This window comes from Rousettus aegyptiacus, unplaced genomic scaffold, assembly GCF_014176215.1.
Source record: "Rousettus aegyptiacus isolate mRouAeg1 unplaced genomic scaffold, mRouAeg1.p scaffold_m13_p_6, whole genome shotgun sequence".
Taxonomy (NCBI): Eukaryota; Metazoa; Chordata; class Mammalia; order Chiroptera; family Pteropodidae; genus Rousettus; species Rousettus aegyptiacus.
Window position 1 is genome coordinate 85642468 of NW_023416309.1, and position 22216 is coordinate 85664683.

The following is a 22216-nucleotide window of genomic DNA, read 5'->3' on the forward strand; positions in this document are numbered from 1 at the left end:
TATTAAAACGCCCATTCTTCTGGCTAGAGCAGGGAAGTACACTACAAGCACCTGCCTCTCATTCCTTCTTTAGAGGTGGCGATACAATAAAATTACAGCTAAGTCTTATCCTGGCCTATAAGCTAGTCTGTATCTTTGAAGTGATTTTGTGTATTGTATCATTCACTCTATGTTCATTTTAAAACTTAACTCTCGAAAGGTAACTAACTCCCCTAAGGAAGGGGGATGGAGTGCCAGACATAAACATCACTGCTACCCACAAGAACCACATAAAATACACCAACAATACATCTACTGTATGTTTATCAACAATACATCTATGGTATGTTTATTAATAAACCTAAAAAGCAGTGTAACTCTTTATCTTTATATCAGTGAATTTCAAAAAGTACTTCTGTTAAATTCCTTCTAAAAAAACTGAGTATACAGAATGATTTTTGGACTTAAAATACCTTAGTAGATCCATAAAACCCTAAAAAAATTATTGCATAATGATTACCTAATTCAGAAGAGGAGAAAAGAAGAGATTCTTAGAGATGAAGAAAAAAAAGAATAATTCCCAGTATAAAACTTGAAAATAAACAGAAATTCCCTGCAACTTCATCTTTACCATTATTTCATAAGTATGATCACTTTGATGTTTCTTGTATTCAAATCCTCGAGTGAAACACTGTAAAAAAAAAAAAAGGGGGGGGGAATTAAGTTACCAAAAAGTTACTTTTTGAAATTCTATCTTAAAGGATAAAAGATGGTTTGGGGAATACTCTACTCTTGTGATGAGTTTTTAACAATTTATTTACTCTTGTCTGCACCCACAATAGGATGATTATATTCATGATACCAGCTTTTCAGTGGCCCTCATAGAGAAAAAGCAATAATCTGAAAAAAAAGACTTCCCTGTGACAACTCTTCCTTTGATAAAAGCATAAGCCCTGGTATCAGACTGCCCAAATTTAAGTTCTGGCTCCATGCTTGCTGTATTTCAGTAATTCTAAGACATATTTTTTCATATTTTAAAACTCTGAAATGAGAATTCATCTTATAATAAAAACTACATAACTTCAATCGGCCATTTTTACATTTGTGAAATTGGGATGCTTCTTAGAATCAATAATGTCTTGGATCCAATAAAATATGGTATTTATCGTGTGACCTTGAGCAAACTACTTAACCTCCTCTCTTTGCCTGAGTTTCTTCTACAAAATGGAGATATTAATCATACTTACTTTATAGGGCTGTAATGATGATTTAAGAGTTAATTCATGTAAAATACTCAAAATAGTGCTGGGTACAGAGTAAGCACTTACTATTATTACCATTATCATCCACAAAATGGTTTGTTCCTTTGTCACCTGCCCAAAGATACTCTTTAATAAGACAATAAGCAGGGTTATAGGAGCTATCAAAAGGATAAGCCTCCAATTCTGTTTCCTGTAGTTTCACTACTTTAACTCTTTAGAGCAAAAAGTGTTAAGCATTATGTTGATCCAGAGATGTATAACACTGGCATACCTCATTTTACTGCACTTCACAGATGTTACGTTTTTTTACAAAGTGAAAGTAAGACCCTCTACCAACAAAAAGATTATGATTTGTTTTACAACAATACTGACTTTATTTTTATTATTTATGCCTACAGCACCTAGTCTTCCTATGTGGTCTCCCATCTAGGCCCAACCCTGCTTAGCTTCTGAGATCAGACATCGGGCTTGTTCAGGGTGGCGTGGCCATAGACCATGGATCATGGCTCCACTGGGGCGCGAACCCAGGGCATTCTGCGTGTAAAGCAGACATGCTAACCGCTACGCTATGGAACCACATCCAATACTGACTTTATTACAGTGCTCTGGAATCTAACCCACAGTAACTCTGAGGTATGCCCATATTCAACAGTCTCTCTCTTATGCATCTGCTCTGTTCCCCAACTTTTTACTAGTAAAATGTGTACTGGAAGATTGACTGGAAGAAATAGATTTAATAAGGTATGATCATCCTAAGCAATCGATAGTCATCTCTGAATTTATTATATCTATAAAACTAGAATAGGACAGGCAAGCCTCTCCTTAATGAGTTACCTGTAAGCAGAGGAAAAACGGAGGTGGCCCACATTCTGCACACTTGATATAAGGTTCCATGAGGTAAGAGGAGCAGCCTCGGCAAGGTGGCTTATCAGAGGGATCACCTAGAACAAAATATATATATATATATTAGCTTCAAAACACCTTAAGAGCAAGAAAGTGAAAATCTGCAAATGACCACAAAGATAGTGAACTCTGCTGAAAAGTTCATGGAGACAAAATGAGCTCATTCCAAATAAAAAAAAAAATTATGTTCCTTTTTATTTCAGAGCAGCTTTACTCCTTCCTACAGTGCACCTACTTCAAATGGCAACTAAGCAGATATCGCTCCTGCAGAGAAATTTATACACACAAGTTGTAACTGGAAGTTTCATAATACTCATGACTTATTTTTTTCAGGGAAGAAAATGTCACACACCTATATAACACATATATTTATAAATAAAGCAAATCTTATAAAATGTTAATCTGAATCTAGGTAGTGGGCAACAAGTAATCACTGTACTGTTCTTTCAACTTTTCTGTAATTTTTAAAATTGTAATAAAAAGCTAGGGGAAAAAAACTTCAAATATGTCTTAAGATCTACTACTTTATATTTGAGTTGAGAATTAAACCCAGAAAAGCTCTTTTTCCCATAATAGCAAAGAAACATAGCAGACCTTTCTTCAGTTCCAGTGACAATATTGTCTACTAAGTATTAAGGTGAGGAGTACTATCCAAACTCTCTAAAGTCAGAAAAATGCAGCTCTGTTTGTCCCCAGTTGCCCCCAGATTCTGCCCCTCTAGAGACAGGGCAACCTAGCAGTCATTCTCTGTGATCGACAGCAGGAGTCTTAGGAAACACAGACTTTGAAGGTAAGTGAAGGGATTTAATCTGTTTAGCTTGGGCCGGATTTCTCACATTCCATAATAGCATTTTCCTTCCTAAAATCCAAGAAAACGCCTGCAGAAAAATCTTCAAGGCACCTTTCCCTCTTGTAAATGGTGATTATTGTTCTTTTCATTTGTTTCTAAATGAAGACATAGAGGAAAATGACAGGGAAAAGAAAAGAATCCTTTTGGCAATAGCTTCAAAATAAATATAAGGAATAGCAGCTACCCCACCTTTCCTATTTTAAATTTTGACATAAAAGAAAAATTTTTTAAAAAAATTATTTAATTTCAAATATACAGTACATTGGTTAGACATCTATACAGTTCATAAAACAACCCCAATTGCTCCTTCCCTCCCCTCTACCTAGTCAACATATTAATGTTAATTGTGTTCCCTATCCCCATCCACGTGATCATGCATCAGCTAATTCGTACTTCTTTAACACTTCGCCTCATTCTCCCAGCCCCGTAAACCTCCCTCCCCTCTGCCCATCACCAAATCATCCACTATATTTGTGAGTCAGTTTTTGATTGTTCTTTTTATTCCTTGGATTCCACATACAAGTGAAATCATATAGTGTTTATCTTTCTCTGTCTGACTTAAATACCTTCTAGGTCCATCAAAGCAATATCTTTTTCTATTTCCTTCCTTTTAGTCTGTGTGTCTTTCGATCTGAAATGAGTCTCTTATAGACCCCATGTAGGGGTCTTGTTTTCATTTCCACTCATCCACTGTATCTTTTAGTTGGAGCACTTACTTCTTTTCTATTTGAAGTAGTTATTGATAGAAATGTAGTTGTTAACCATTCTTTATTCTTGTTTTTGATACGTTTTTTCTTCTTAAAGAAGTCCCTTCAATATTTCCTGTAATACTGGCTTGGCGGTGGTAAATTCCTTTAGCTTATTTTTGTCTGAGAAGCTATCTGTCCTTCAACTCTAAATGATAGCTTTGCTGGATAAACTATTCTTGGTTGCAGATCCTGGGTCTTCATCCTGTTGAATATTTTTTGCCAAGCCCTTCTGTCCTGCATAGGTTCTTTTGAGAAATCAGCTGCCAGTCTTACGGGGTTTTCCCTTAAAACTGTTTTTCTCTTGCTGCTTTTAATATTCATTTTTTGTATTTAACCTTTGGCATTTTAATTATAATGTGTCTTGGTGTGGGCCTCTTTTGATCCCCAGTTTTTAGGGTTCTCTGAGCTTCCTGGGGTTGTATGTCCATTTCCTTCACCAGGTTAGGGAAGTTTTCCATAATTATTTCTTCAAACAGCTGTTCGACATCTTGATTTTCTTCAGTTATGCCCATCAGATGGATATTTGAACCCTTAATAGTGTCCCATCTGCTCCTTAAAGAATTTTTATAGTCTTGGCATCTTATCTCTTCCCATTGATTGCATGTCCCTGGCTTTCCCGTCCTCTAGATAGGGCCTTTTACTCACTTTGTTTATTGCATTTAATATACTTCGTATCTCAGATAATGTATTTTTCATTGCAGACTGGTTCCCTTTTATAATTTCCATTTTTATGTTTTTTATTTCTTTGTTGGAAGTTCTCATTGAATTTACTTCCTAAAAGTTCATTGAGCATCTTTATAACCAGTGTTTTGAACTCTGCATTTGTTAGATTACTTGACTCCATTATATCTGGATCTCTGTTCTGTTCTCTCATATGGTTTCTGCTTCTTTATGTTCCCATTTTGGCTGCCTTCCATGTCTGTTTCTATGTACTGAGCAAAGCTCCTAAGTCTCTCAGTCTTCTTAGTGTGGATTTGTAAAGTAGTTGTCCAGCGGCACAGTCCTGAGATGGGTTCAGCTGCAGGCCAAATTTAGCCAAAGACTCTGCCCCTCTAGGGTCATCTGTTAAGATTTAGCAAGCAGTCCACCGAAGCTGAGCTTACAGTTGTCTCAAAAGGCCACACCAGAAACTGAGGCCAGCTGCCTCCACTGTGAGTCTAGGCTCTGCTCAGCAAGCAGCACTTGACTCACTGGTATACCTGGATGTGGCTTGGGTGAGGCTGTGAGTTGGGGGAGGCTTCCCTGAAACCCTTGGCCTGGTGACCTCTGTGATCCAGTTTATGTCCATGCAGTGTGAGGGCGGAGGGCTCAACAAAAATTATTTATGTTAACTGCTAGATGCCAATTTTTACCATATTACCTTCTTACCATCTTTTTTTTTAATGTCTGTTTTTCTTTCCTCAAACAACAAAAAAACTGGCCACTGACCAAAGAGCTTTTAAATGCTGTCAAGAATTTTGTAAAAGTAATCCAATTTATAGTTTTAAAAGATTTAGACAATAAAAGTATAAAGTACAAGTCACCCTCTATTAACATTTTATTTCCAATCTTTCTTCTGTGTGTGCATGTAATTATTTTAACACAAGTGGGATACTCCACGTGATGTCAAGTGTTTTCTTCACTTACCAACATATTGTCAACATTTTTCATGATGGTAGACACAGATCTTCCTCATTCTTTTTAATGGATCAACAGTATTACATTATATCAATTATCTAACCTAATTGTTTTCAACTGACCTCTCGAAGGCATTTTGGAAATTTGAGGAGATACTTGTTTCCACAATGACTAGGGAACAGGCAGGGACCAAAGATGCTAGATATCTTGCAATGGTCAAGACATTCCTACATAACAAAGACTTGGCCTGTGTCCTGCAAAATTTTCAAATGTCCCATCAGACATTCAAGGGGTAAAATATCTATACATAATAATAAGACCTAGAACCCAATTCCATTTTACATATAAAACAAAATGTTTTTGATAGTTTTTTTATTGAATTTTCCAGGAAAGCAATTGTACACACTTCTAGAGAATGTATCATTTTGTTCCAAACTTTACGAAGTTTTCTAGCTTGTGTATTTCTGAGTCACCAATACAACACATATGAATCATTCATTCTGCATTTGTAGTTGTAAGATGCACAGTGATTCAACATATGTGTGCATGCATCTGACTACTTAAGTCATTATGTCTTCTACTGTAATCATGTCCAAACATATTGAGATATATATTATTTCATTAGAAATATTTCTCCTTTATTTATTCTTTGTATATAGTTAGGGAACTTTTTTTTCCTTTGAAATTATGGTTGTATATATGTTATATGTATTTTCTTCCAAATAAAGAGCTTTAAAAATATTATTTTTAAAAAAATCACTGGGTCTCATAAGGTTGAGAACAACTAAATTTAAACAATTCCCTACTGGTGGACATTTATGTTGTTTCCAATTATTGTTATTATAAAGACTGCTGAGATCAACATTCTTGTATATGCAACTTTTCACATTTTGTTCCTCAAGATAGGTACTTTCTTAGAACTATTGAATATACAAAGGGTCTTTGATATATACAGTCAAAACATCCTTCGCAAAGGAATTCAAGAACTTATCTATAACTTAGGAGTAGGGAAAGGCTTTTTTATCATCATGCAAAACCTGGGGCTAATAAAAGGTTGATAAATTTAAGTGGCAAAAAACACCAGCAGCAAAGGAAAAAAGCAAATAAACTGGAAGAAAATATTTGCAAACATCACAGATAAAGGGCTAAAATTCCTAATATGCAAATAAATTTTAAAAATTGAGGAGAAAAAAAAAGATCAAAATCCTATTGCAAAAGATATGAAGAGAAAATTAGAAAAAAGATATAAAAATGGCTCTTAAACATAGGAAAACACATTCGACTTTACTCACAATAAGAAATCTACATTGCAATATAACTTCTCAGCTATCAGACTGGCAAAAATTCAAAAGCTTGATAATATACTTAGTAAGGCTGCGGGGAAAGTCATTCTTATATATTATTGCTGATGGCACAACTCCAATAGAGGGGAAGTTAGCTGTATTTAAATATAACTACTACATCCATTTATTTTTTGACCTAGTAATCCTACTTCTAGGAATTTACCATAAATATACATCTCTGACAATACAAAAATATGTACACCCAGGGTTACACATTAGACCATTATTTGTAACTGCAAAACACCACGTAGATGTCCAAACATTGGAGTAGCTGAACAAACTATGGTATAGCCGCGCAATGGAGTACTATGCAACTACAAACAATGAGAATATAAGCTAATACAGTATTTCCAAGAGTTATTATTAAGTGAAAAAAACCAAAAGGACAATATGTGTGTGAGTGAGTGAGTGAGTGTGAGTGTGTGTGTGTGTGTGTGTGTGTGTGTGTTTGCTTATCTTTGCAAAAATATAAAGGACAGATAAACTTGAAAATAAGTCAGAATACCTACAAAGGCTTGGGGAAGGGAGGAATGGAGCGGGAGAGATATAGGAAGGAGTGATTATTCGCCAAATATATCTTTTTGTATAGTTTTAACCTTTAAAAGCATATTTATGTTCTACAAATTTAAAAAAGTTAAATCAGCAAATATGGGAAGGGAAAACTGAAAGCAGAATGAACAGATAAACCCAATAGTATTTTAAAAGTATACTATAACTACACTGAAGGTGGGGAAAGAACCAATTCAAGTAACTCATGAACATTTAACAATATACCTTCAGTCTTGGGTGATACAGAACTGCAAACAAATCCTAAAACTTGTTGAAGTAAGTCATTTTATGTAGTGATAGGTGCATAGCAAATCTGAAATAATTTTGGATGTATTAAAAGACTGAGCAAATGGTGATGATGTTGGGAGCCAGGGTTCTCAATGAGTAAAAGGGTTACAAGTAAAGGATAGGGAAAATAAGAAAAAAACCTAGATGAACTACAAGTATCAATGTGAACACTTTTATTTAAAAAAATATATATGTATGGGTATATGTGTCTATATATACGTATACATGCATACAAGAGGATCTGTAAAAATGGCACATGCATTTCTTTGTTCTGTGGGCCAAAATGCAAAAAGATATTCTAGTGGCAACAAGCAATGATTAGATCTTGGTCTTTAATGTCATTTGCCTCTAAAGGGAACCAGGACTCCTCAGAAAAGTGGTTGATTCCAGCGCTGGGGCAGGGGAAGTACAAGATGCACCTGAAACACATAGTCATGCCGAAAAGTAAAAAGATGTTCAGAAAAAGTGATGGAGGGCATGTCATAAGGATGCAAGAGCCAGTTTGAAGGGCCTCACAGTGGTCACTGAAAAAAATAAGAATTCATGTGTTGTAGTTACAAAAAATAAATAAGCGATATAGGTGGTTTCTTAATTATAGTATAATGCTAAGTGTCAACCAGTAACATGTAAAGAGTGCTGGATTTGGGGGTGAGCGACGGAAATCGTCATTTCACAACCATCGTAGACAAGATCTTATTAGACGAAGATCATCAATGGACACTAAATCTAGGGAGAAATTTTGATGAGCAGGATAAGTTTATGGCCTGAAGGTATCACCCTATGGGTTGCTTATTATATGCAAGGGAAAAAATAGAAATTGTATTGTGAAGGACTTGAACAGACATCTTTACTGGGTTTTCAAAATTAACATAAAAAATAAGGAGTAGAGCAAGACCAGAGAAACCCAAAATGAGAAGCATCCATTTTAAAATGGGGGAAAGGGCCTGTATTCTCCAAATGCGTCAAAATCACTAAAGACAAAGGTTGTGTAAATGTTTCAGTTTAAAAAAGGCTCTAAAGACATAGCAACTTAATGCAATACCTGACTCCAGACTGTATCCTGTACTAGAAGGAAAAAAACACTGTAGAGGACATTATTGAGTCAGCTGAAAAAACTGGAATACAGACAGTAGGTTAGATAAAAGTATTCTGTCAACGTTAAATTTATTAAAGTTGATAACTTTACTGAGGTTATATAATAGAATATCCCTATTCTTATGAAATAAACACTGAAGTACTTAGGAGTAGAGTCGATATTCAGCTGGTCCTTGAATAAACACTGTTTCATTCAATGTCATTTTGTCATAATGCTGATGAGATTCCCAGCTGGGCCCACTGTGTGGAGCTTGCACATTCTCTCCATGTCTGCATGGGTTTTCTCCGGGGACTCCAATATCCTCCCACAACCCAAAGATGTGCATATGAGGTCAACTGGCATTGTCTGAATTGTCCCAGTGTGAGTATGGGGGTGTATGTGTGTGTGTCCTGTTATGCAAGAGCCTTCTGTCCAGGATGGGTTCTCCCCTTGCATATTGACCTGCTTGGATAGGCTTTGGCCACCTTCGACATTGAACTGGAATAAGCAGGTTGGGAAAGAATTAATTTACTTGTTTTTATTCATCTTTCTCAAATTATATTTCAGAAATTGTATTTTATAGTTGCATAATGTTTACTATTAGAAGCGTCTGGGGTCTGTAATTAGAAGTTTGGTGATGTTTTTGTGACCAGAAATATCCCACAGGAACTTAACTCTTGTTTATATAAATTAGCCTATGGTAAATTATTTCTTACATGTCGTTTCACTTAAAATTGCAATTTCCAAGAACCTACCATGTTAAATGAGGACTTATTGTATGTCTCTTACCTCAAATGATTCCCAAAAGGGGGTATGTCTATCTACAAATATATGTAAATCAATATATAATAAATATATAGTTATAGACAGCAAGAAAATGTGCACAAGTGGAATAAAAGATTAACGAAAGGTATACAGGTATCCTTTGTACTATTCTTATTCTTCAAACTTTCCTGTAAGTTTGAAATAATTTTCAAATAAAAAGTTTAATAAGTATTTTAAAAAGGAGGGGCAATTCGTTTAGGTTCTTTTTCCATGTGCAAAAGGAAAAATATAAACTAGATGTGTTTGAAGACTTTATTCTGTAGTAAATTTAAATAGAGTGTGATGAGAGAGTAAATTGGAGCCCCTTTAAGAAATTGCTGAAGAGGAAACAACACCCAAAAAGTACCTTTCTGTTTCTTCTCACTGGGACATTACTAACATCTACCAATGGATATCTATTTCTGCCAAATCTCTTAATCTTCAGAATCAGGGAAAAAGCAGGATATATTTTTCTCCATAGCTGTGGCTGTCTGAATTTATTTCACACGTATACCATAATTCTCCACAGTATACTGTAGTTTACTCTTAGAACATGAATGCCATCTAAAAGGGGGACAGGACATTTCCTTTATTCTATTTCTGACATTATTTAACAAGACATCACAAATATGTTATTATAAAGAGAAATCCAACTGCTTTTTAAAGTCTAAATGCAGGTTAATTATGCTATGCCTGGTTCATCTGAGTTCTTATAAGACCTAAGATTATATGTTTGTCATGTGTTCAGCAGGCAGTCAATAAGTATTGTTTGATTTTATTTTGATTTTATATTCATACTGTTTTAGAATCAGATTCACAGGGCTTTGTTTAACTTCAAAGTACTTTTCTTCTTTGATCAACTTCCACTTCAGTCTGCTATTAATATTCACCTGAGACTTGTTCACACGGTACTTACTGCTAAAGGAACCCAAACGGTCCATTCCCTAACTGGCAAAGACTTCGATCTTCCTCAATGCTGTGGAACTGGCCAACATATAAACCAAAACGTGATGACCCCTGTGAACAAAAGTAGCATATGGATCAGGAAACAATTCAAAGGGACAAGAAAAGATAATGCAACATACTCGACTCTACCACATTCTAGCTTTTTAACATTAAGCAAATATTTTATATCTATAAGCCTGTTTCTCCTTCTGTAAAATGGGTATAATAGTACCTACCTCCTAGAGTTGTGAGGATTAAATATCAAAATCCATATAAATAATGTACCATGGTACCTGGTCCATAGTAAGTCCTTTACAAAGGCTACATATCTCTAATAAACAACTAATGGTTTTCCCTGCCTGGGATCAATTCTCTCCTTAGCCCCCTTTCCTTTGGGAAACTGACTCTCAGACATTTCATGTGGTTCTGGGTGGATGCCAATAGCGATACTCTACCCTCCACCCCTAAAACAGCTAAAGCAGCCAGATCTCTTCTTAGAGAAATCTGAATCTTGAGTAAGACATACAATGACAGAAGTCAGTCGGAGCTCAGTCATTCACTAGACAAAGAATCTTACTATGAGCTCTAGCTGTTGAGATCCCCATCCCCAAGGGTGGCCCAACTTTTTAAAGTATTATATTTTAATATGAATGAGTTTCCATTATTAAAAATATAGGAATTTTATCTATTACAACATACATTTGTACGCCAATGTACTCTCTGAACATTTAATAGGTATGTACAACATACAAAGTATCTTCTTGAAGGCAGAAATGAAATCATATGTCAGAGAGCAAAGAAAACGTCTCTCCTTCTATACTCTCATAGCTTTTTATCTATCTCTTTTCCGGCACTTTTCACATTCTACTTTGTAAAGATTACTTCTAAATGTGTATTTTTTCCATTTTTAGACTAAATGAAAGCTGGGACTACATCAATACAAATTTGTATGCCTTAAAGTACCAAGCACAATACAAAGCATACAGAAAAAACGCAGTAAACATGAATGTTAATTCTTCAAAGATTAATCTTTAGTTCTCCTGAAGTGACTTCTTTCATGTCATTTTTAGCTTGAGGAATAATTCATCATTTAGTGTACAAACACCTAGATAACATGGCTATCAATTAACCTGTCTTTTTTGGAGTGGGTTGAGGAGGAGATAGTTCTCTTTCTTCTCTAGTCTTAGGAAGTTAGTCTTTGAAGAAAAATGATTTTAGCAAGGGATATTATGCACTTGGTAATAAAATAATGGCCAAAATGTATTGAACTTTTCTCAAATGTCAGATATTGTGCTACCACACTATGCGGTTATCATTTTGAAGCCTCACAAACTGAACCATGCTGCTTTTTCAAAGGATAAGAAGCCCTGAAAGATTGTTACTTGTATAATGTCTTAAAGATAGTGAATAGCAGCGTCATTTCAAGAGGGGTTAATAGAGAGGGTCAAGGAGGTATAAACAGTCTGATAAACATTCCACGTCATAAGCACAATATTGCAATAAGCAGAATCTTCTTCTTCCTCTCCCTTTTTTCTCACAAGAGACATTTCTTACACTAGCATCCATGAAAGGAGGGTGCTAGCTACAAATTAACATTTGCCAAATTTAAAGAAGTGACTGGGAGGACGGAAGGTATAACAACATTCAGTGTGGCGCTGAGGGCTGGTGAAGGCTGCGAAGTTGTGCACACAAGGTTTAATCTCTATTAGCTGTATTAATCACTATTAGCTGTATGGCCTTGGGCAAGTCATTTTCCCTAAGCCTCAAGCAGCCTCAGCTCTAAAAGGGAGACGAAGTACCTACTTTGGAAGGCGTACTTGAAAACTCAACGGGAAACGTCGGTAAGAGCATGACACAGTAACTACTGTTTGCGTAGCTACGCGAGCCACTGCAGAGACAGGAACACCGAGGCTGGGACAGTGCAGAGGACTCGACGCGCCAGGCTCGTCGCGGGGCGGAGCCCGAGGGGTCAAGCCCGGCCCCGCACCACCCTCCCCCACAGAGCGACGTGGCCCGGCGCCTCACGCCCGCCCGCCTGCCGCGAACCCCGCGCCGCCGGGGTTGCAGCCTGGCCCTGGCCCGGGCCAGGTCCGGCAGTCCCCACCTCCTCCTCCTCCTCACCCTGCTAGAGGGGCTCGCGCCCCACCGCCACCCCCACACCAGCGCCTCGTGCCTCACCTCGCCGTATCGCCCGCCGCGCTGAGGAGCCGCCAGCCGCGTGCGCGCCCCTGGGCTTGCGTGCTCGCCCCCGAGCGGCGCGAGCGCGCCCCTTCCTCACGCTGCCGCGCCGCGTGTCGCGCGCCCGCCGCCTCCACGCCTTCCCTCTTTGGCCTGCGCTCCCGCCGCCGCCCCTCAACCCCAGCGGGGGTCGCGAGGCGTGTCTGCCGCTGTCCTCGGGCAGAAGCCTAGGAGGATGCGTGTGAGCAGGTTGCCTTTGGGTCTGATCAGTAATCACCTTTCCCCTGAGGGGCGTTGCTAGCCGTCAAAGGCTTGCAGGGCGTGGTGCCGTTGATCCCCTCCAGAGTGCCGTGAGGTGGGGCGGACTGGTACTGTCCCGCTTTTGTGTTTTTAACATTCTCGCCCCTATTCCAGTAAAGGAAATTGAGGCTAAGGGACTGGGCCCAAGGCCCGAGCCGTGGCCGCTTCTGGAATCCGGGTCTCGGAGTGCTGCTCATGGATTAACCAGACTGAGTGATTTAAGGGTGAGCAGGGTACGTTTTATTCAGATGCTTCTGGAACGTCGAAATTATCTTCTTTGGAAAGAACCGTTCCCTCTTTGGGCTTCAGAGGCCCCGATTGAGGCGCAATGATGAGAGGATGTGCTGGTCCACTCTGATGGCAATCTTGAGGGCTAGGTATGTCCTAACATCTCTTACTACTACTAATTATTGTAACAGCTACAAAATGTCAAGCATTTATTGCATGCCAGGCATTGTACAAAGGAGGTTACGTACGAGGTCTCATTTAATTTTCAAAAGCAACCTTATGAGGTAGGCACTATTCCCATTTTCCAGGCGAAGACATTTAGAGTGGCTTATAAATAAATAACTTGGGATCACTGCTAGAAAGTGTTAGGGAAAGAGTCAAACTGGTCTATCATTGTTCTGTTACATCTGTTTAGAAGTCTGTCTTTCATAAATTTGCCCAACCTTTTTAAGAATTTATTTACACTTTCTATGTGGCTTCTTTATTCATTTTTTAGTAGATGAGTAAAACAAGTTCATTTTGTAAAAAATTCACATGAGCAAAAATAATGTGAAAAAACAGCTCCTACTGTATTAGTTAACATTTTGCTATACACTCTTACAGACATTTTCCTATGCATAATGTCAATAAATATAGATTAGTTTTATATTTGATATATCCTGAAAAATCTGTTTATTCATTCAACAAATATTTAAGGAGCAGACATTGTTCTAGGTGTTGGGAATTCAGCAGTGAACAAAAAAAGTCTGCCTCTTATAATAGTGAGGAAGGTTGACAATAACCAATACACATAATATATTACTAAATAATAAATAATGCCCAGCAATGTGGCAAGCTTTGTGGGAAAAGAAATCAAGATAAAGGGGTAAGAGTGATGTGAGGATGCTCTTTTAGGTGAGATAGACAAGGCAGGCCTCTTAATGGAAGAACGTGTAAGTAGAAATCTAATCATTAGATGAGGGAAGCAGCTATGCAGATTTCGAAAGGGAAACTGTTCTAGGAGAAGAGAAATGGCAATTGCAATGGCCCTAAGACAGGGACTTGCTTGGCGTGTCGGAGAGGAAGCAAGGGACCCAGTGTGGTTGAAGCACACCAAATTAGAGAAATAAGTTGAGAATACATGCAGAAGCCAGATCATGTATCATCCAGTAAGCCATGGTTGTACTTTCGAGATTACTGGGATATGATAGATTAATATGGAAGGGTTGAGAGCCAAGGAATGATCAGATTTGTTTTATAAGAATCACTATGAAAGCTGTGCAGAGAATAGATGGTAGAAACATTAAAATTGCCCTTCAAAGCATAAATTATTCTTTTGCACCACAATTGTCCACAGATTTTTAGCATTGGTGTTTCACCTACACCTTTACATCCCACAAAGAGGACATAAGGTCAAACACTCAGGTCTTATCTTCATGTCTTTCTCACCTAAACTGAAATTTTTTGAGACTGGCGTATATCCAGAGCTGGATGTCATGAATGTCAACAAACAATATGAGTCAATGTACTATTGTGGAAAAGATAGTTCCACTTAGCACTGGGATCTATTCATTAAAAACATCGAATTTAAGCACCTCGAAATTGCCTTTCCTCTTCAATTGATGTTGAGCCTTCAGAATTCTAAGCCCCAGTTTAGTCATTGTGATTAAGAAAATCCGTGGAGAAAAAATGTACAGTGAGAACAAGCATAGCACTGATTAAGGTAATGCTTTTCTGGGTTTTTACCTTCAGGAATGTAGTAGATAGTGACATCAATGATAAGACCAGCTGAAGGAAGAACAGATTTGGAGGAGAAATGAAAAGTTCTGTTTGAGCTCTGTGTTTTGCAATCTGAATGGAAATGACATGTATGAGTTTAGAGCTCAGAGGAGAGGCTAGAGCTAAAATTGTATAGCTGTATTAGAATTATTTCTTTGGATGTGTGTCTTCTTTAGACAGAGCTTGAGGACAGACATTTTCTTTTCTTCTTTGTAACCTCAGTGCCCAGAAGTGCATCCTGGACGAGTATTTGTGAAATGAGCAAGTAAAGGCAAAGGTATGGATGAAGTCACTCAGGCAAAATGTATAAGGTAAAAAGAGAAGATATCCAATCTCTGCTTTTACCAGAGGTCCAAACACCTGAACATGACTCACAAGTAGGGTGAACATAAGTTCCAGTTTCCTCAGGACAGTCCTGGTTTACTCCTGTTGTCCCCATATAATTAATAATATTATCTCATTTCACTCTCAGAAGTATCTCAGTTTGTGCAATAAATTATATGGTCACTCTTTGTAGAAGGACCTTCAGGATCTAGCATCTTGCTATTTCTTTGTCATCACTACTGCATCTCACACTCATTCTCTAGCCAGATAGAAATACCTCAGTTTCCCCTTACACACTGTGTTTCTTCCCAGCTTTCTTTGCCAAGGTATCTCCACTTCATCTTAGATATCACTTCCTCAGGAACATCTCTCCTAGTCCCCAAGTCCGTGTTAAGTATCCTCTTTACATACTTTCAGTGCAACCTGTATTTAACCTGTCATAGCAGAGATGACTAAGTGCGTTGTTGCTCCCCTCACTAAACATGTCTGTAAAGGAACCTGTAAAAAACATTTTTCATTCTTTTTAAGACAGAAATTTACATTAATAATATCCAAGGTCAGTCCATGTTAGGCTAATATTTTTGAAGACTGACCTTCAGGATGACTTAATAGTACATTCTCCAAGCCCTTCCATTTATAACTAACTTAGGAGATTGACTTTTAAACTCAAAATCCAATAAGGAAAGTTGTATCATACTCTCAGGCTGTCTAATGTGGCTGCCATTTACTGAGTCCAAAATACTGTAACAATGCCTTTCGACTGTTAAGCTGTTGTTAAAATCAGAAGTGCAGTTTCTGAGCCTCCCTCCCTATTGAAATGATTCTTTACTATTTCTAGTTACTATATCCAGAGTGCTGAAAGACTTAATAAACATTAACTCATCTACTATTTATTTTTTCTGTAACTGAGGTGGCTTTTGAAGTTTGGTATACAAATAAGTAAAACAAAAAGTCTAAAAGTCTAGCTATGCCCTTTAGGTTTCAGCTCCTCCCACCCCCTTTTAACTCTGAAATATACCCAGTCAATGTAAATAAGCCAGAGATTTAGGTCCCAGATCAGAGCCCTTTGCCCATTATAGGGGGCTCTTCAGTCAGGGAGTCCTCCTGTGATGCACTCAGTAGAGAGACCTGAGCCTCACGGGTAACAGTTCTTGAGTCCCAGCTCAGGACAGATTCCACCTCCTTAGCCTCTTCTGCTGCCTCTTGCATCAAGAGCATTGCCCTTTTCCTTCCTGCCCCCCTCCTTCTATCCCTCTGTATCTTTCTCCTTTCATGGCCGCCCTAGTCAAAGGAGTTAGGGAATCAATACTTTTCCTTCCAGAAGTTTCCTAGACTTAACTTGATCTACCCCAACTATGACCAGTCTGCGGAGGAAAGGTTGAAGCACTTCTGCTAATCTTAAAAAAAATGTGAGGTTTACATACAGCCATTTTTCCACACAGTGACCTGTCTTGGGTGCTTCTGCATAAGCAGGAGGGTGCTAAAGATCTCACAAGTGAAAAAGAGGGGAAAAAATTTTTTTGCTAAAGGATTCTGTTGTATTCCACTTTACAGATAAGGAAAAACAAGGCTCAGAGACATTGACTTACTAGGTAGCACAGCCAGAATTAAAACCAGATCTTTCCAAATGTAGCTAACAAACTGCCTCTGACTGTTTAAAATTGAAGAGTTAGCAGTAATCAGGATTTTAATAATGCTATGGCCATTAAGTAGGATTTTCATGAATCCAAACTCTTGCTGGCTATCTTGTCTGCCTCTTTATCACCTCACTGACTTCTTTTTGATCTATGAAAAGTGCAGGATATTTGTCTCATGAGTCACTAGGCTTTGGATAGAGTCCAAAAAGTTAGGTGAACTAGAAATGTACTGTTGCTGGATGACTTCTGTTTATCAGAAAACTTTAAAATGCCTACTAGGCAGCCTAGCTGCATACTTTTCAGCCTAGTGTACAGGGCCTCCACCTTTGGACTGTCAAAACAGGCTCCTAAAATATTTTGCATTATTCAATGACGGGCAGTCTATATTTTGCAACCAACAAGTGCCTAATAAATGTTTGAAATTTGATTTGTAAGGAACCTGCACAGTTTAGTATAATTGAAAAAGCATGGATTTTGAAACTTTGCAAAATTTGAATCCTATCTCCACCCTTAACTACCTTCAATAATTTAGGCAAGTTATTATCTGTGCCCCTTTTCTCATATGAAAAATAATACCTATGAGTTTTGTGATGATAGTGGGAGTCAAATAAATTATAATTTTAATTCTATAAGTGCCCTGTAGGGTGACTATAGGACTTGTTTACAAGTTGTCCTAGGTTAGGTTGGCTAGTGCTCAGCATTTTTCATTATTTAAATCAAGAACTATCTATTGGAAACCTGTAGGTTTCCAGAACACTAAGCAATTAACCAGAATTTCTTTTGCCGCTTGCTTCTGTAGCACCTTCCACACTATACGGAACTAACAAAAATGTACATTATCTCATGGATCACAGGGCAAATGTGTAGTTGCAGTGAAGGATGGATAATCCAGCCTTACCTCAAATGCAGAACAAACTCAGGAGCTCTTTCTCATTTAATTAATGTAAATAATGAATAGACTTATGTATTATAAGCAGTTACCTATAAGACTGTTCCTTAGAGTGAGTACTTTACTATTATAGTCAAATAAAACTAACAACAAGGTTAACCTGATGCATATTTAATGATATCTGCAATTGTAATGCTGCATGTTAATTAAGCCTTTAATGCTAAGCTGTTTACATAAATGACTGTAATTGGTTATTTTTACACAGCCAAGCACATTTTTTAGTGTGTGTTTGCTCACTTTATTCAATTTTCTAGAATCTATAATCATGCCAAGACAACAGTTTTCTCTGAAACCCTTTAGTATTTAATCATGTGCTCACACACAGAGACACACTCTTGTCCACTGAAGTTTACTGCCACCAATTCTATGCAAACAGGAGTCCCCAGTCTGGGGTGTGGTGAAAGGAGAAACTTTGAAACAGCTCCAGTGAAACAGCTAAAGTGAAGCAGCCCAAGTGTTACAGAAGTAGTGTTGTAGCTCAAATGTTACAGTTCTAGTGTTGTAGCTCAAGTTTTACAGCTCTAATGTTAACAGCTCAAGCATTAGGGATCACAGGCTGGGGAAATGCAGCCGGAATTGAGATGGGGAGGCTGGCATATATAGAGAGAAGTTCCTGCCCCTGCTCCCTGATTGGTTGATATTGCACTGTTCTGATTGCCTGGCTCCACACAGTCTGATTGCTGTAGGGCTGCTCTGATTGGTCCCTGTAGAAGCAAATGAGAATATGGTTGCACAGCTCCGATTAGACGGGAAGGTCTCAGTCCCATTGGTTGAAATACAAACAGGAGCTTCTTAATAATGGGCTCAGAGAGCAATACGGTGCAGGAGGCTTAGCAGCTTAGTCTGTGGCTTTTCCGTCACATACAGGGTGCTTGAGAGACTTCTGTAAGCAATGGCTGCTATCTTTTGGTTATGAATTTGGGCACAATTAACCATAGGAGCCATTCTTGTAAGGTATATTCTTTTTCAGGGTTAATATTCTTCAAAATGATAACAGGTTTCTCCTCCTAACTTTGTATATAAAACTAGCTACTTCTCAAAGCTCTGTGTATATAGTTTTTCATTTTAGTCCTTAACCTTTTAAGGGAGGTGTTGTTACTCCCATTTTACTGATAAGGAAACTAACGGTTGGAGAGTGTAAGCAGGCAGCATAGTAGAGACTCAAACTTCTATTTCCAACCTCTCACCACACTTTATACAACCTCAGAAGGTAATGGACTCTAATAGAGATATGTAAAGCTTTTTTTAAGGAAATCAAATGGCTCCTGGGAAATACAGAATATCAGAATATGTATATTAGTCCCGCCGATCTGAAGTTTTATTTTTCATGGCTTCGGTTACCTGCAATCAACTGTGGCCCAAAAATATTTCAGGAAAAAAATTTCAGAAATAAACAATTCATAAGTTTTAAATTGCACACTGTGAAAAAATCTTGCCCCACCCCACTCTTTCTCTCCTGGAACATGAATCATCCCTTTGTCCAGCATATATGAGGTGTGGGGGGAGAGAGACGACATATTCACATAACTCTTATTATAGTATATTGTATAGTATATTGTTTTATTTTATTATTAGTTATTGTTGTTAATCTCTTACCTAATTTCTAAATTAAACTTTATCATAGGTATGTATGTACAGGAACAAAATTGTATGTATACAGGGTTCAGTATTATCTGTGTGGTTTCAGTGATCCACTGGGGGTCCTCAATGGGTAATTGGGGACTACCGTATTCCTGAATACTAATCCTTTGTCTGTGAAACATGTTGCAATCTAAAGTGTATTTCTTTAAAAAAAAAAAAAATTTTAATGCCTACAGCAGCTGGTTTCCTAGGTGGTCTCCCATCCAAGTATTAACCAGGCCCAACCCTGATTAGCTTCCGAGATCAGATGAGATCTGGTCCAGGGTGGCATGGCCGTAGACCTAAAGTGTATTTCTAGTATAATATTCTTCAACATGCAGATTTACCCATAAATAAACAACTCTCAGGCTCTAAAGCTTTCGGAGTCTCATTTGGCTCCAAGAATCTATTTTCATTTTGCCTTCTATGGCTTCATTTACACGGCTTTTGACACTTATGTCTAACAGTCCCACAAAAAAACATATTTCTTAGGACTTCAGAGACTCTTATTTTGAAGAACTCTGCTTTGCTGATACATATATGAAAAAAAAAAGTAGCTGGGTACTTAACATGTTACAACCCTATTCAATTCTTTATGGCAGGAAGAAAAAAAAAATCTCTCAAAATACTACCAGTATCTGTGATGGTCTTATTCTGAAATTAAACCAGTTAAGTAAGGCACAGGTTCAACTTCAGAATGATTTATTTAGATATTGTCTTCCTAGGCATTTTTAATAACTCCATGGTGTTGAAAAGAATTTCATCATACAGCAATATCTAAACTCCTGAGTATATTTTCCACGAAAAATCACTGAGCTCTCCTGAGTAAGCCATAAAGTACCTTTGCACAACATTTTTATTTGTCTAAACACAGGGAAGATGAACTTGGGCAAAACAGATAGTTGGTGTGCCAGAGCAATATCACAGCAGGGAAATTTGGCCTTCTCTCTGCCATACATCACCGTTTACCCTTCTAGCTTTCTAGCTCCCTTCTTCCTAATGAGAAAGGAAATAATCTGATTCCCATATGGATACTTTCAAAGAAATCCTTTCACTCCGAGCTGATCTTTCTTCCTGGTAGATTAATTTTAAGCCGTTTATCTCTAATTGTAGATAATAATACACTTGCCTCTTGGTATCTACAAGAGATTAGTTCCAGGACACCCCTTGGATACCAAAATCCGAGGATGCTCAAGTCCCTTATATGAAATGACATACTATTTGTATATAACTTACACGTATCCTCTTGTATACTTTAGATCATCTCTAGATTATTTATAATACCTAATACAGTGTAAATGCTGTAGAAATAGTTGTCGTACTGTATTGTTTAGGGAATGATTTTTAAAAATCTGTGCATAATCTGTACAAATGCAACCATTGTGGGCCTAACTACATAGTATATGTCAGCAATAATATAACTTTTGAAAAAAATATTTTCAATCCAAGATTGGTTGAATATGTGGATGTACAACATGCGAATATGGAGATCTGACTGTATCACCAGGAATACAAGACTCTACAACTTAATTAAAAAGACTTAACAACTCAATAGAAAAAGAGGGAGAGGTTATAAGCAAGCATGAGAAAATATGAAGCAAATAAGCATATGGAAAGATGCTCAACCTCACTATTAAATGGAAAAATACAAATAAGAACATTACATACTACTTCATAGCCATTGGCTTGGCAAAAATTTGAGATTTCCAAATCAAAGACTGTTTGGAATAATAGGGACTTCACTGCTGGGGAGAATATTTGGTACTACTTCCTTGGAGAACTGTATGCAACATAGCAAAGTTGAAGGATATATTTTTCCTACAACCCATGAATTCTCCTTGGCATATGTCCTAGATATAGACATGTCCAAGAAAATTCATTGTAGAAGAAAAAAGTTTAACTGCTATCTGATCTTATCGTGTGTATGGTTTATAAGTCCTCAAATTCAGTGTCTCTTTTGTTGAATGTTTGATTCTTCTACAGGTCAATAAGAATTTTACCCTATATCCTGTACTGTTTCTTTTTCAGTGCAGTAGGGAGCAGTAGTGACTTGAATAAATCCTTGGAGAGTCTTCTGGACTTCATCTTATTCCATGGAAACCATGATACTATATACCTCTAACATGTCCTTCTCCATCCTATTTTAATAAGTTTTAGAAAGCAGAACTTATAGTAGGTCAAAATTTGGCTATTGTGAATATTTTTATTCTTCCTTGGGAGCAGTAATATGGGCTTCCCATTTCTCATTTGTTTATTTTATGTTTAATTTTTTATGCCCACTGCTTTTTTCAGAGAGTGAAGTTAGCAACTTCAGCCACTGGATGGCGCAAATTCACAGGATCACAAGAGTCTATTAAATGTTAATTACAGCCCAAGGTGCACATACTTGCTACACTGCCTCAGGTGAAAGAGGGTTAGGTAGAAGAAAAACGGCTTTGAGGGCCTGAAACAAGTATAAACATGGAAATAAGTTCCCTATGAATACAAATTAAGGGAAATCTTTAATATTAGGTGACTGTCAATTCAAGTCACTGAATTAGGGAAAGAAATAGAAAGGAAAAAGAAAAGTGTTAGAATAAAGGGCAAGAGGAGAAAGATGAAGAGATAAATATGAGAGAAAAGCACATAAGTCTAAAGAGATGAATTCAAATGTTACCAACAATTACAAGATGGCCCTTCATTGGTTTGTAGCCACCTGGTAACCAATAGCAGCATTGATATAAAAATAAAAGTTACTTAATTTTCTTCTAGAAAGTCAGTTATGATACCTCAGCTACCCATTTAGTGATGTAACATTATCAACACATTTTTTGAATGTCTATGAACATAATGCTTTATTGGATACAAGTAATATAGAG

The 22216-nt window shown here is 37.5% G+C and overlaps 2 protein-coding genes and 1 pseudogene across 6 annotated transcripts in view; 1 reads left to right on the forward strand and 2 right to left on the reverse strand.

Moving 5' to 3' along the window:
• TADA2A (transcriptional adaptor 2A) overlaps positions 1 to 12603 on the reverse strand; it is a 43418-nt gene extending 30815 nt beyond the window's left edge. For 2 of the 4 annotated variants that reach the window (XM_016131419.2, XM_016131417.2), the window contains exons 1-4: positions 12543 to 12603; positions 10336 to 10436; positions 2076 to 2182; positions 611 to 670 (exon numbers count right to left, since the gene is read on the reverse strand). In XM_016131419.2, the coding sequence (XP_015986905.1) occupies positions 611 to 670; positions 2076 to 2182; positions 10336 to 10360 (192 nt within the window). In that variant the 5' untranslated portion in view covers positions 10361 to 10436; positions 12543 to 12603. Of the gene's footprint in view, positions 1 to 610; positions 671 to 2075; positions 2183 to 10309; positions 10437 to 12167; positions 12298 to 12542 lie in introns of those variants that run through there. The other 2 variants (XM_016131418.2, XM_036222675.1) reach the window with 2 other exon arrangements.
• Positions 12604 to 12704: 101 nt separating this feature from the next.
• Positions 12705 to 22216, forward strand: part of ACACA (acetyl-CoA carboxylase alpha) — a 253317-nt gene continuing 243805 nt past the window's right edge. The window contains exon 1 of one of the 2 annotated variants that reach the window (XM_036223376.1): positions 12705 to 13219. In XM_036223376.1, the coding sequence (XP_036079269.1) occupies positions 13182 to 13219 (38 nt within the window). In that variant the 5' untranslated portion in view covers positions 12705 to 13181. The remainder of the gene's footprint in view (positions 13220 to 22216) is intronic. The other variant, XM_036223375.1, reaches the window with a different exon arrangement.
• LOC118604876 lies at positions 19547 to 19660 on the reverse strand (annotated as a pseudogene).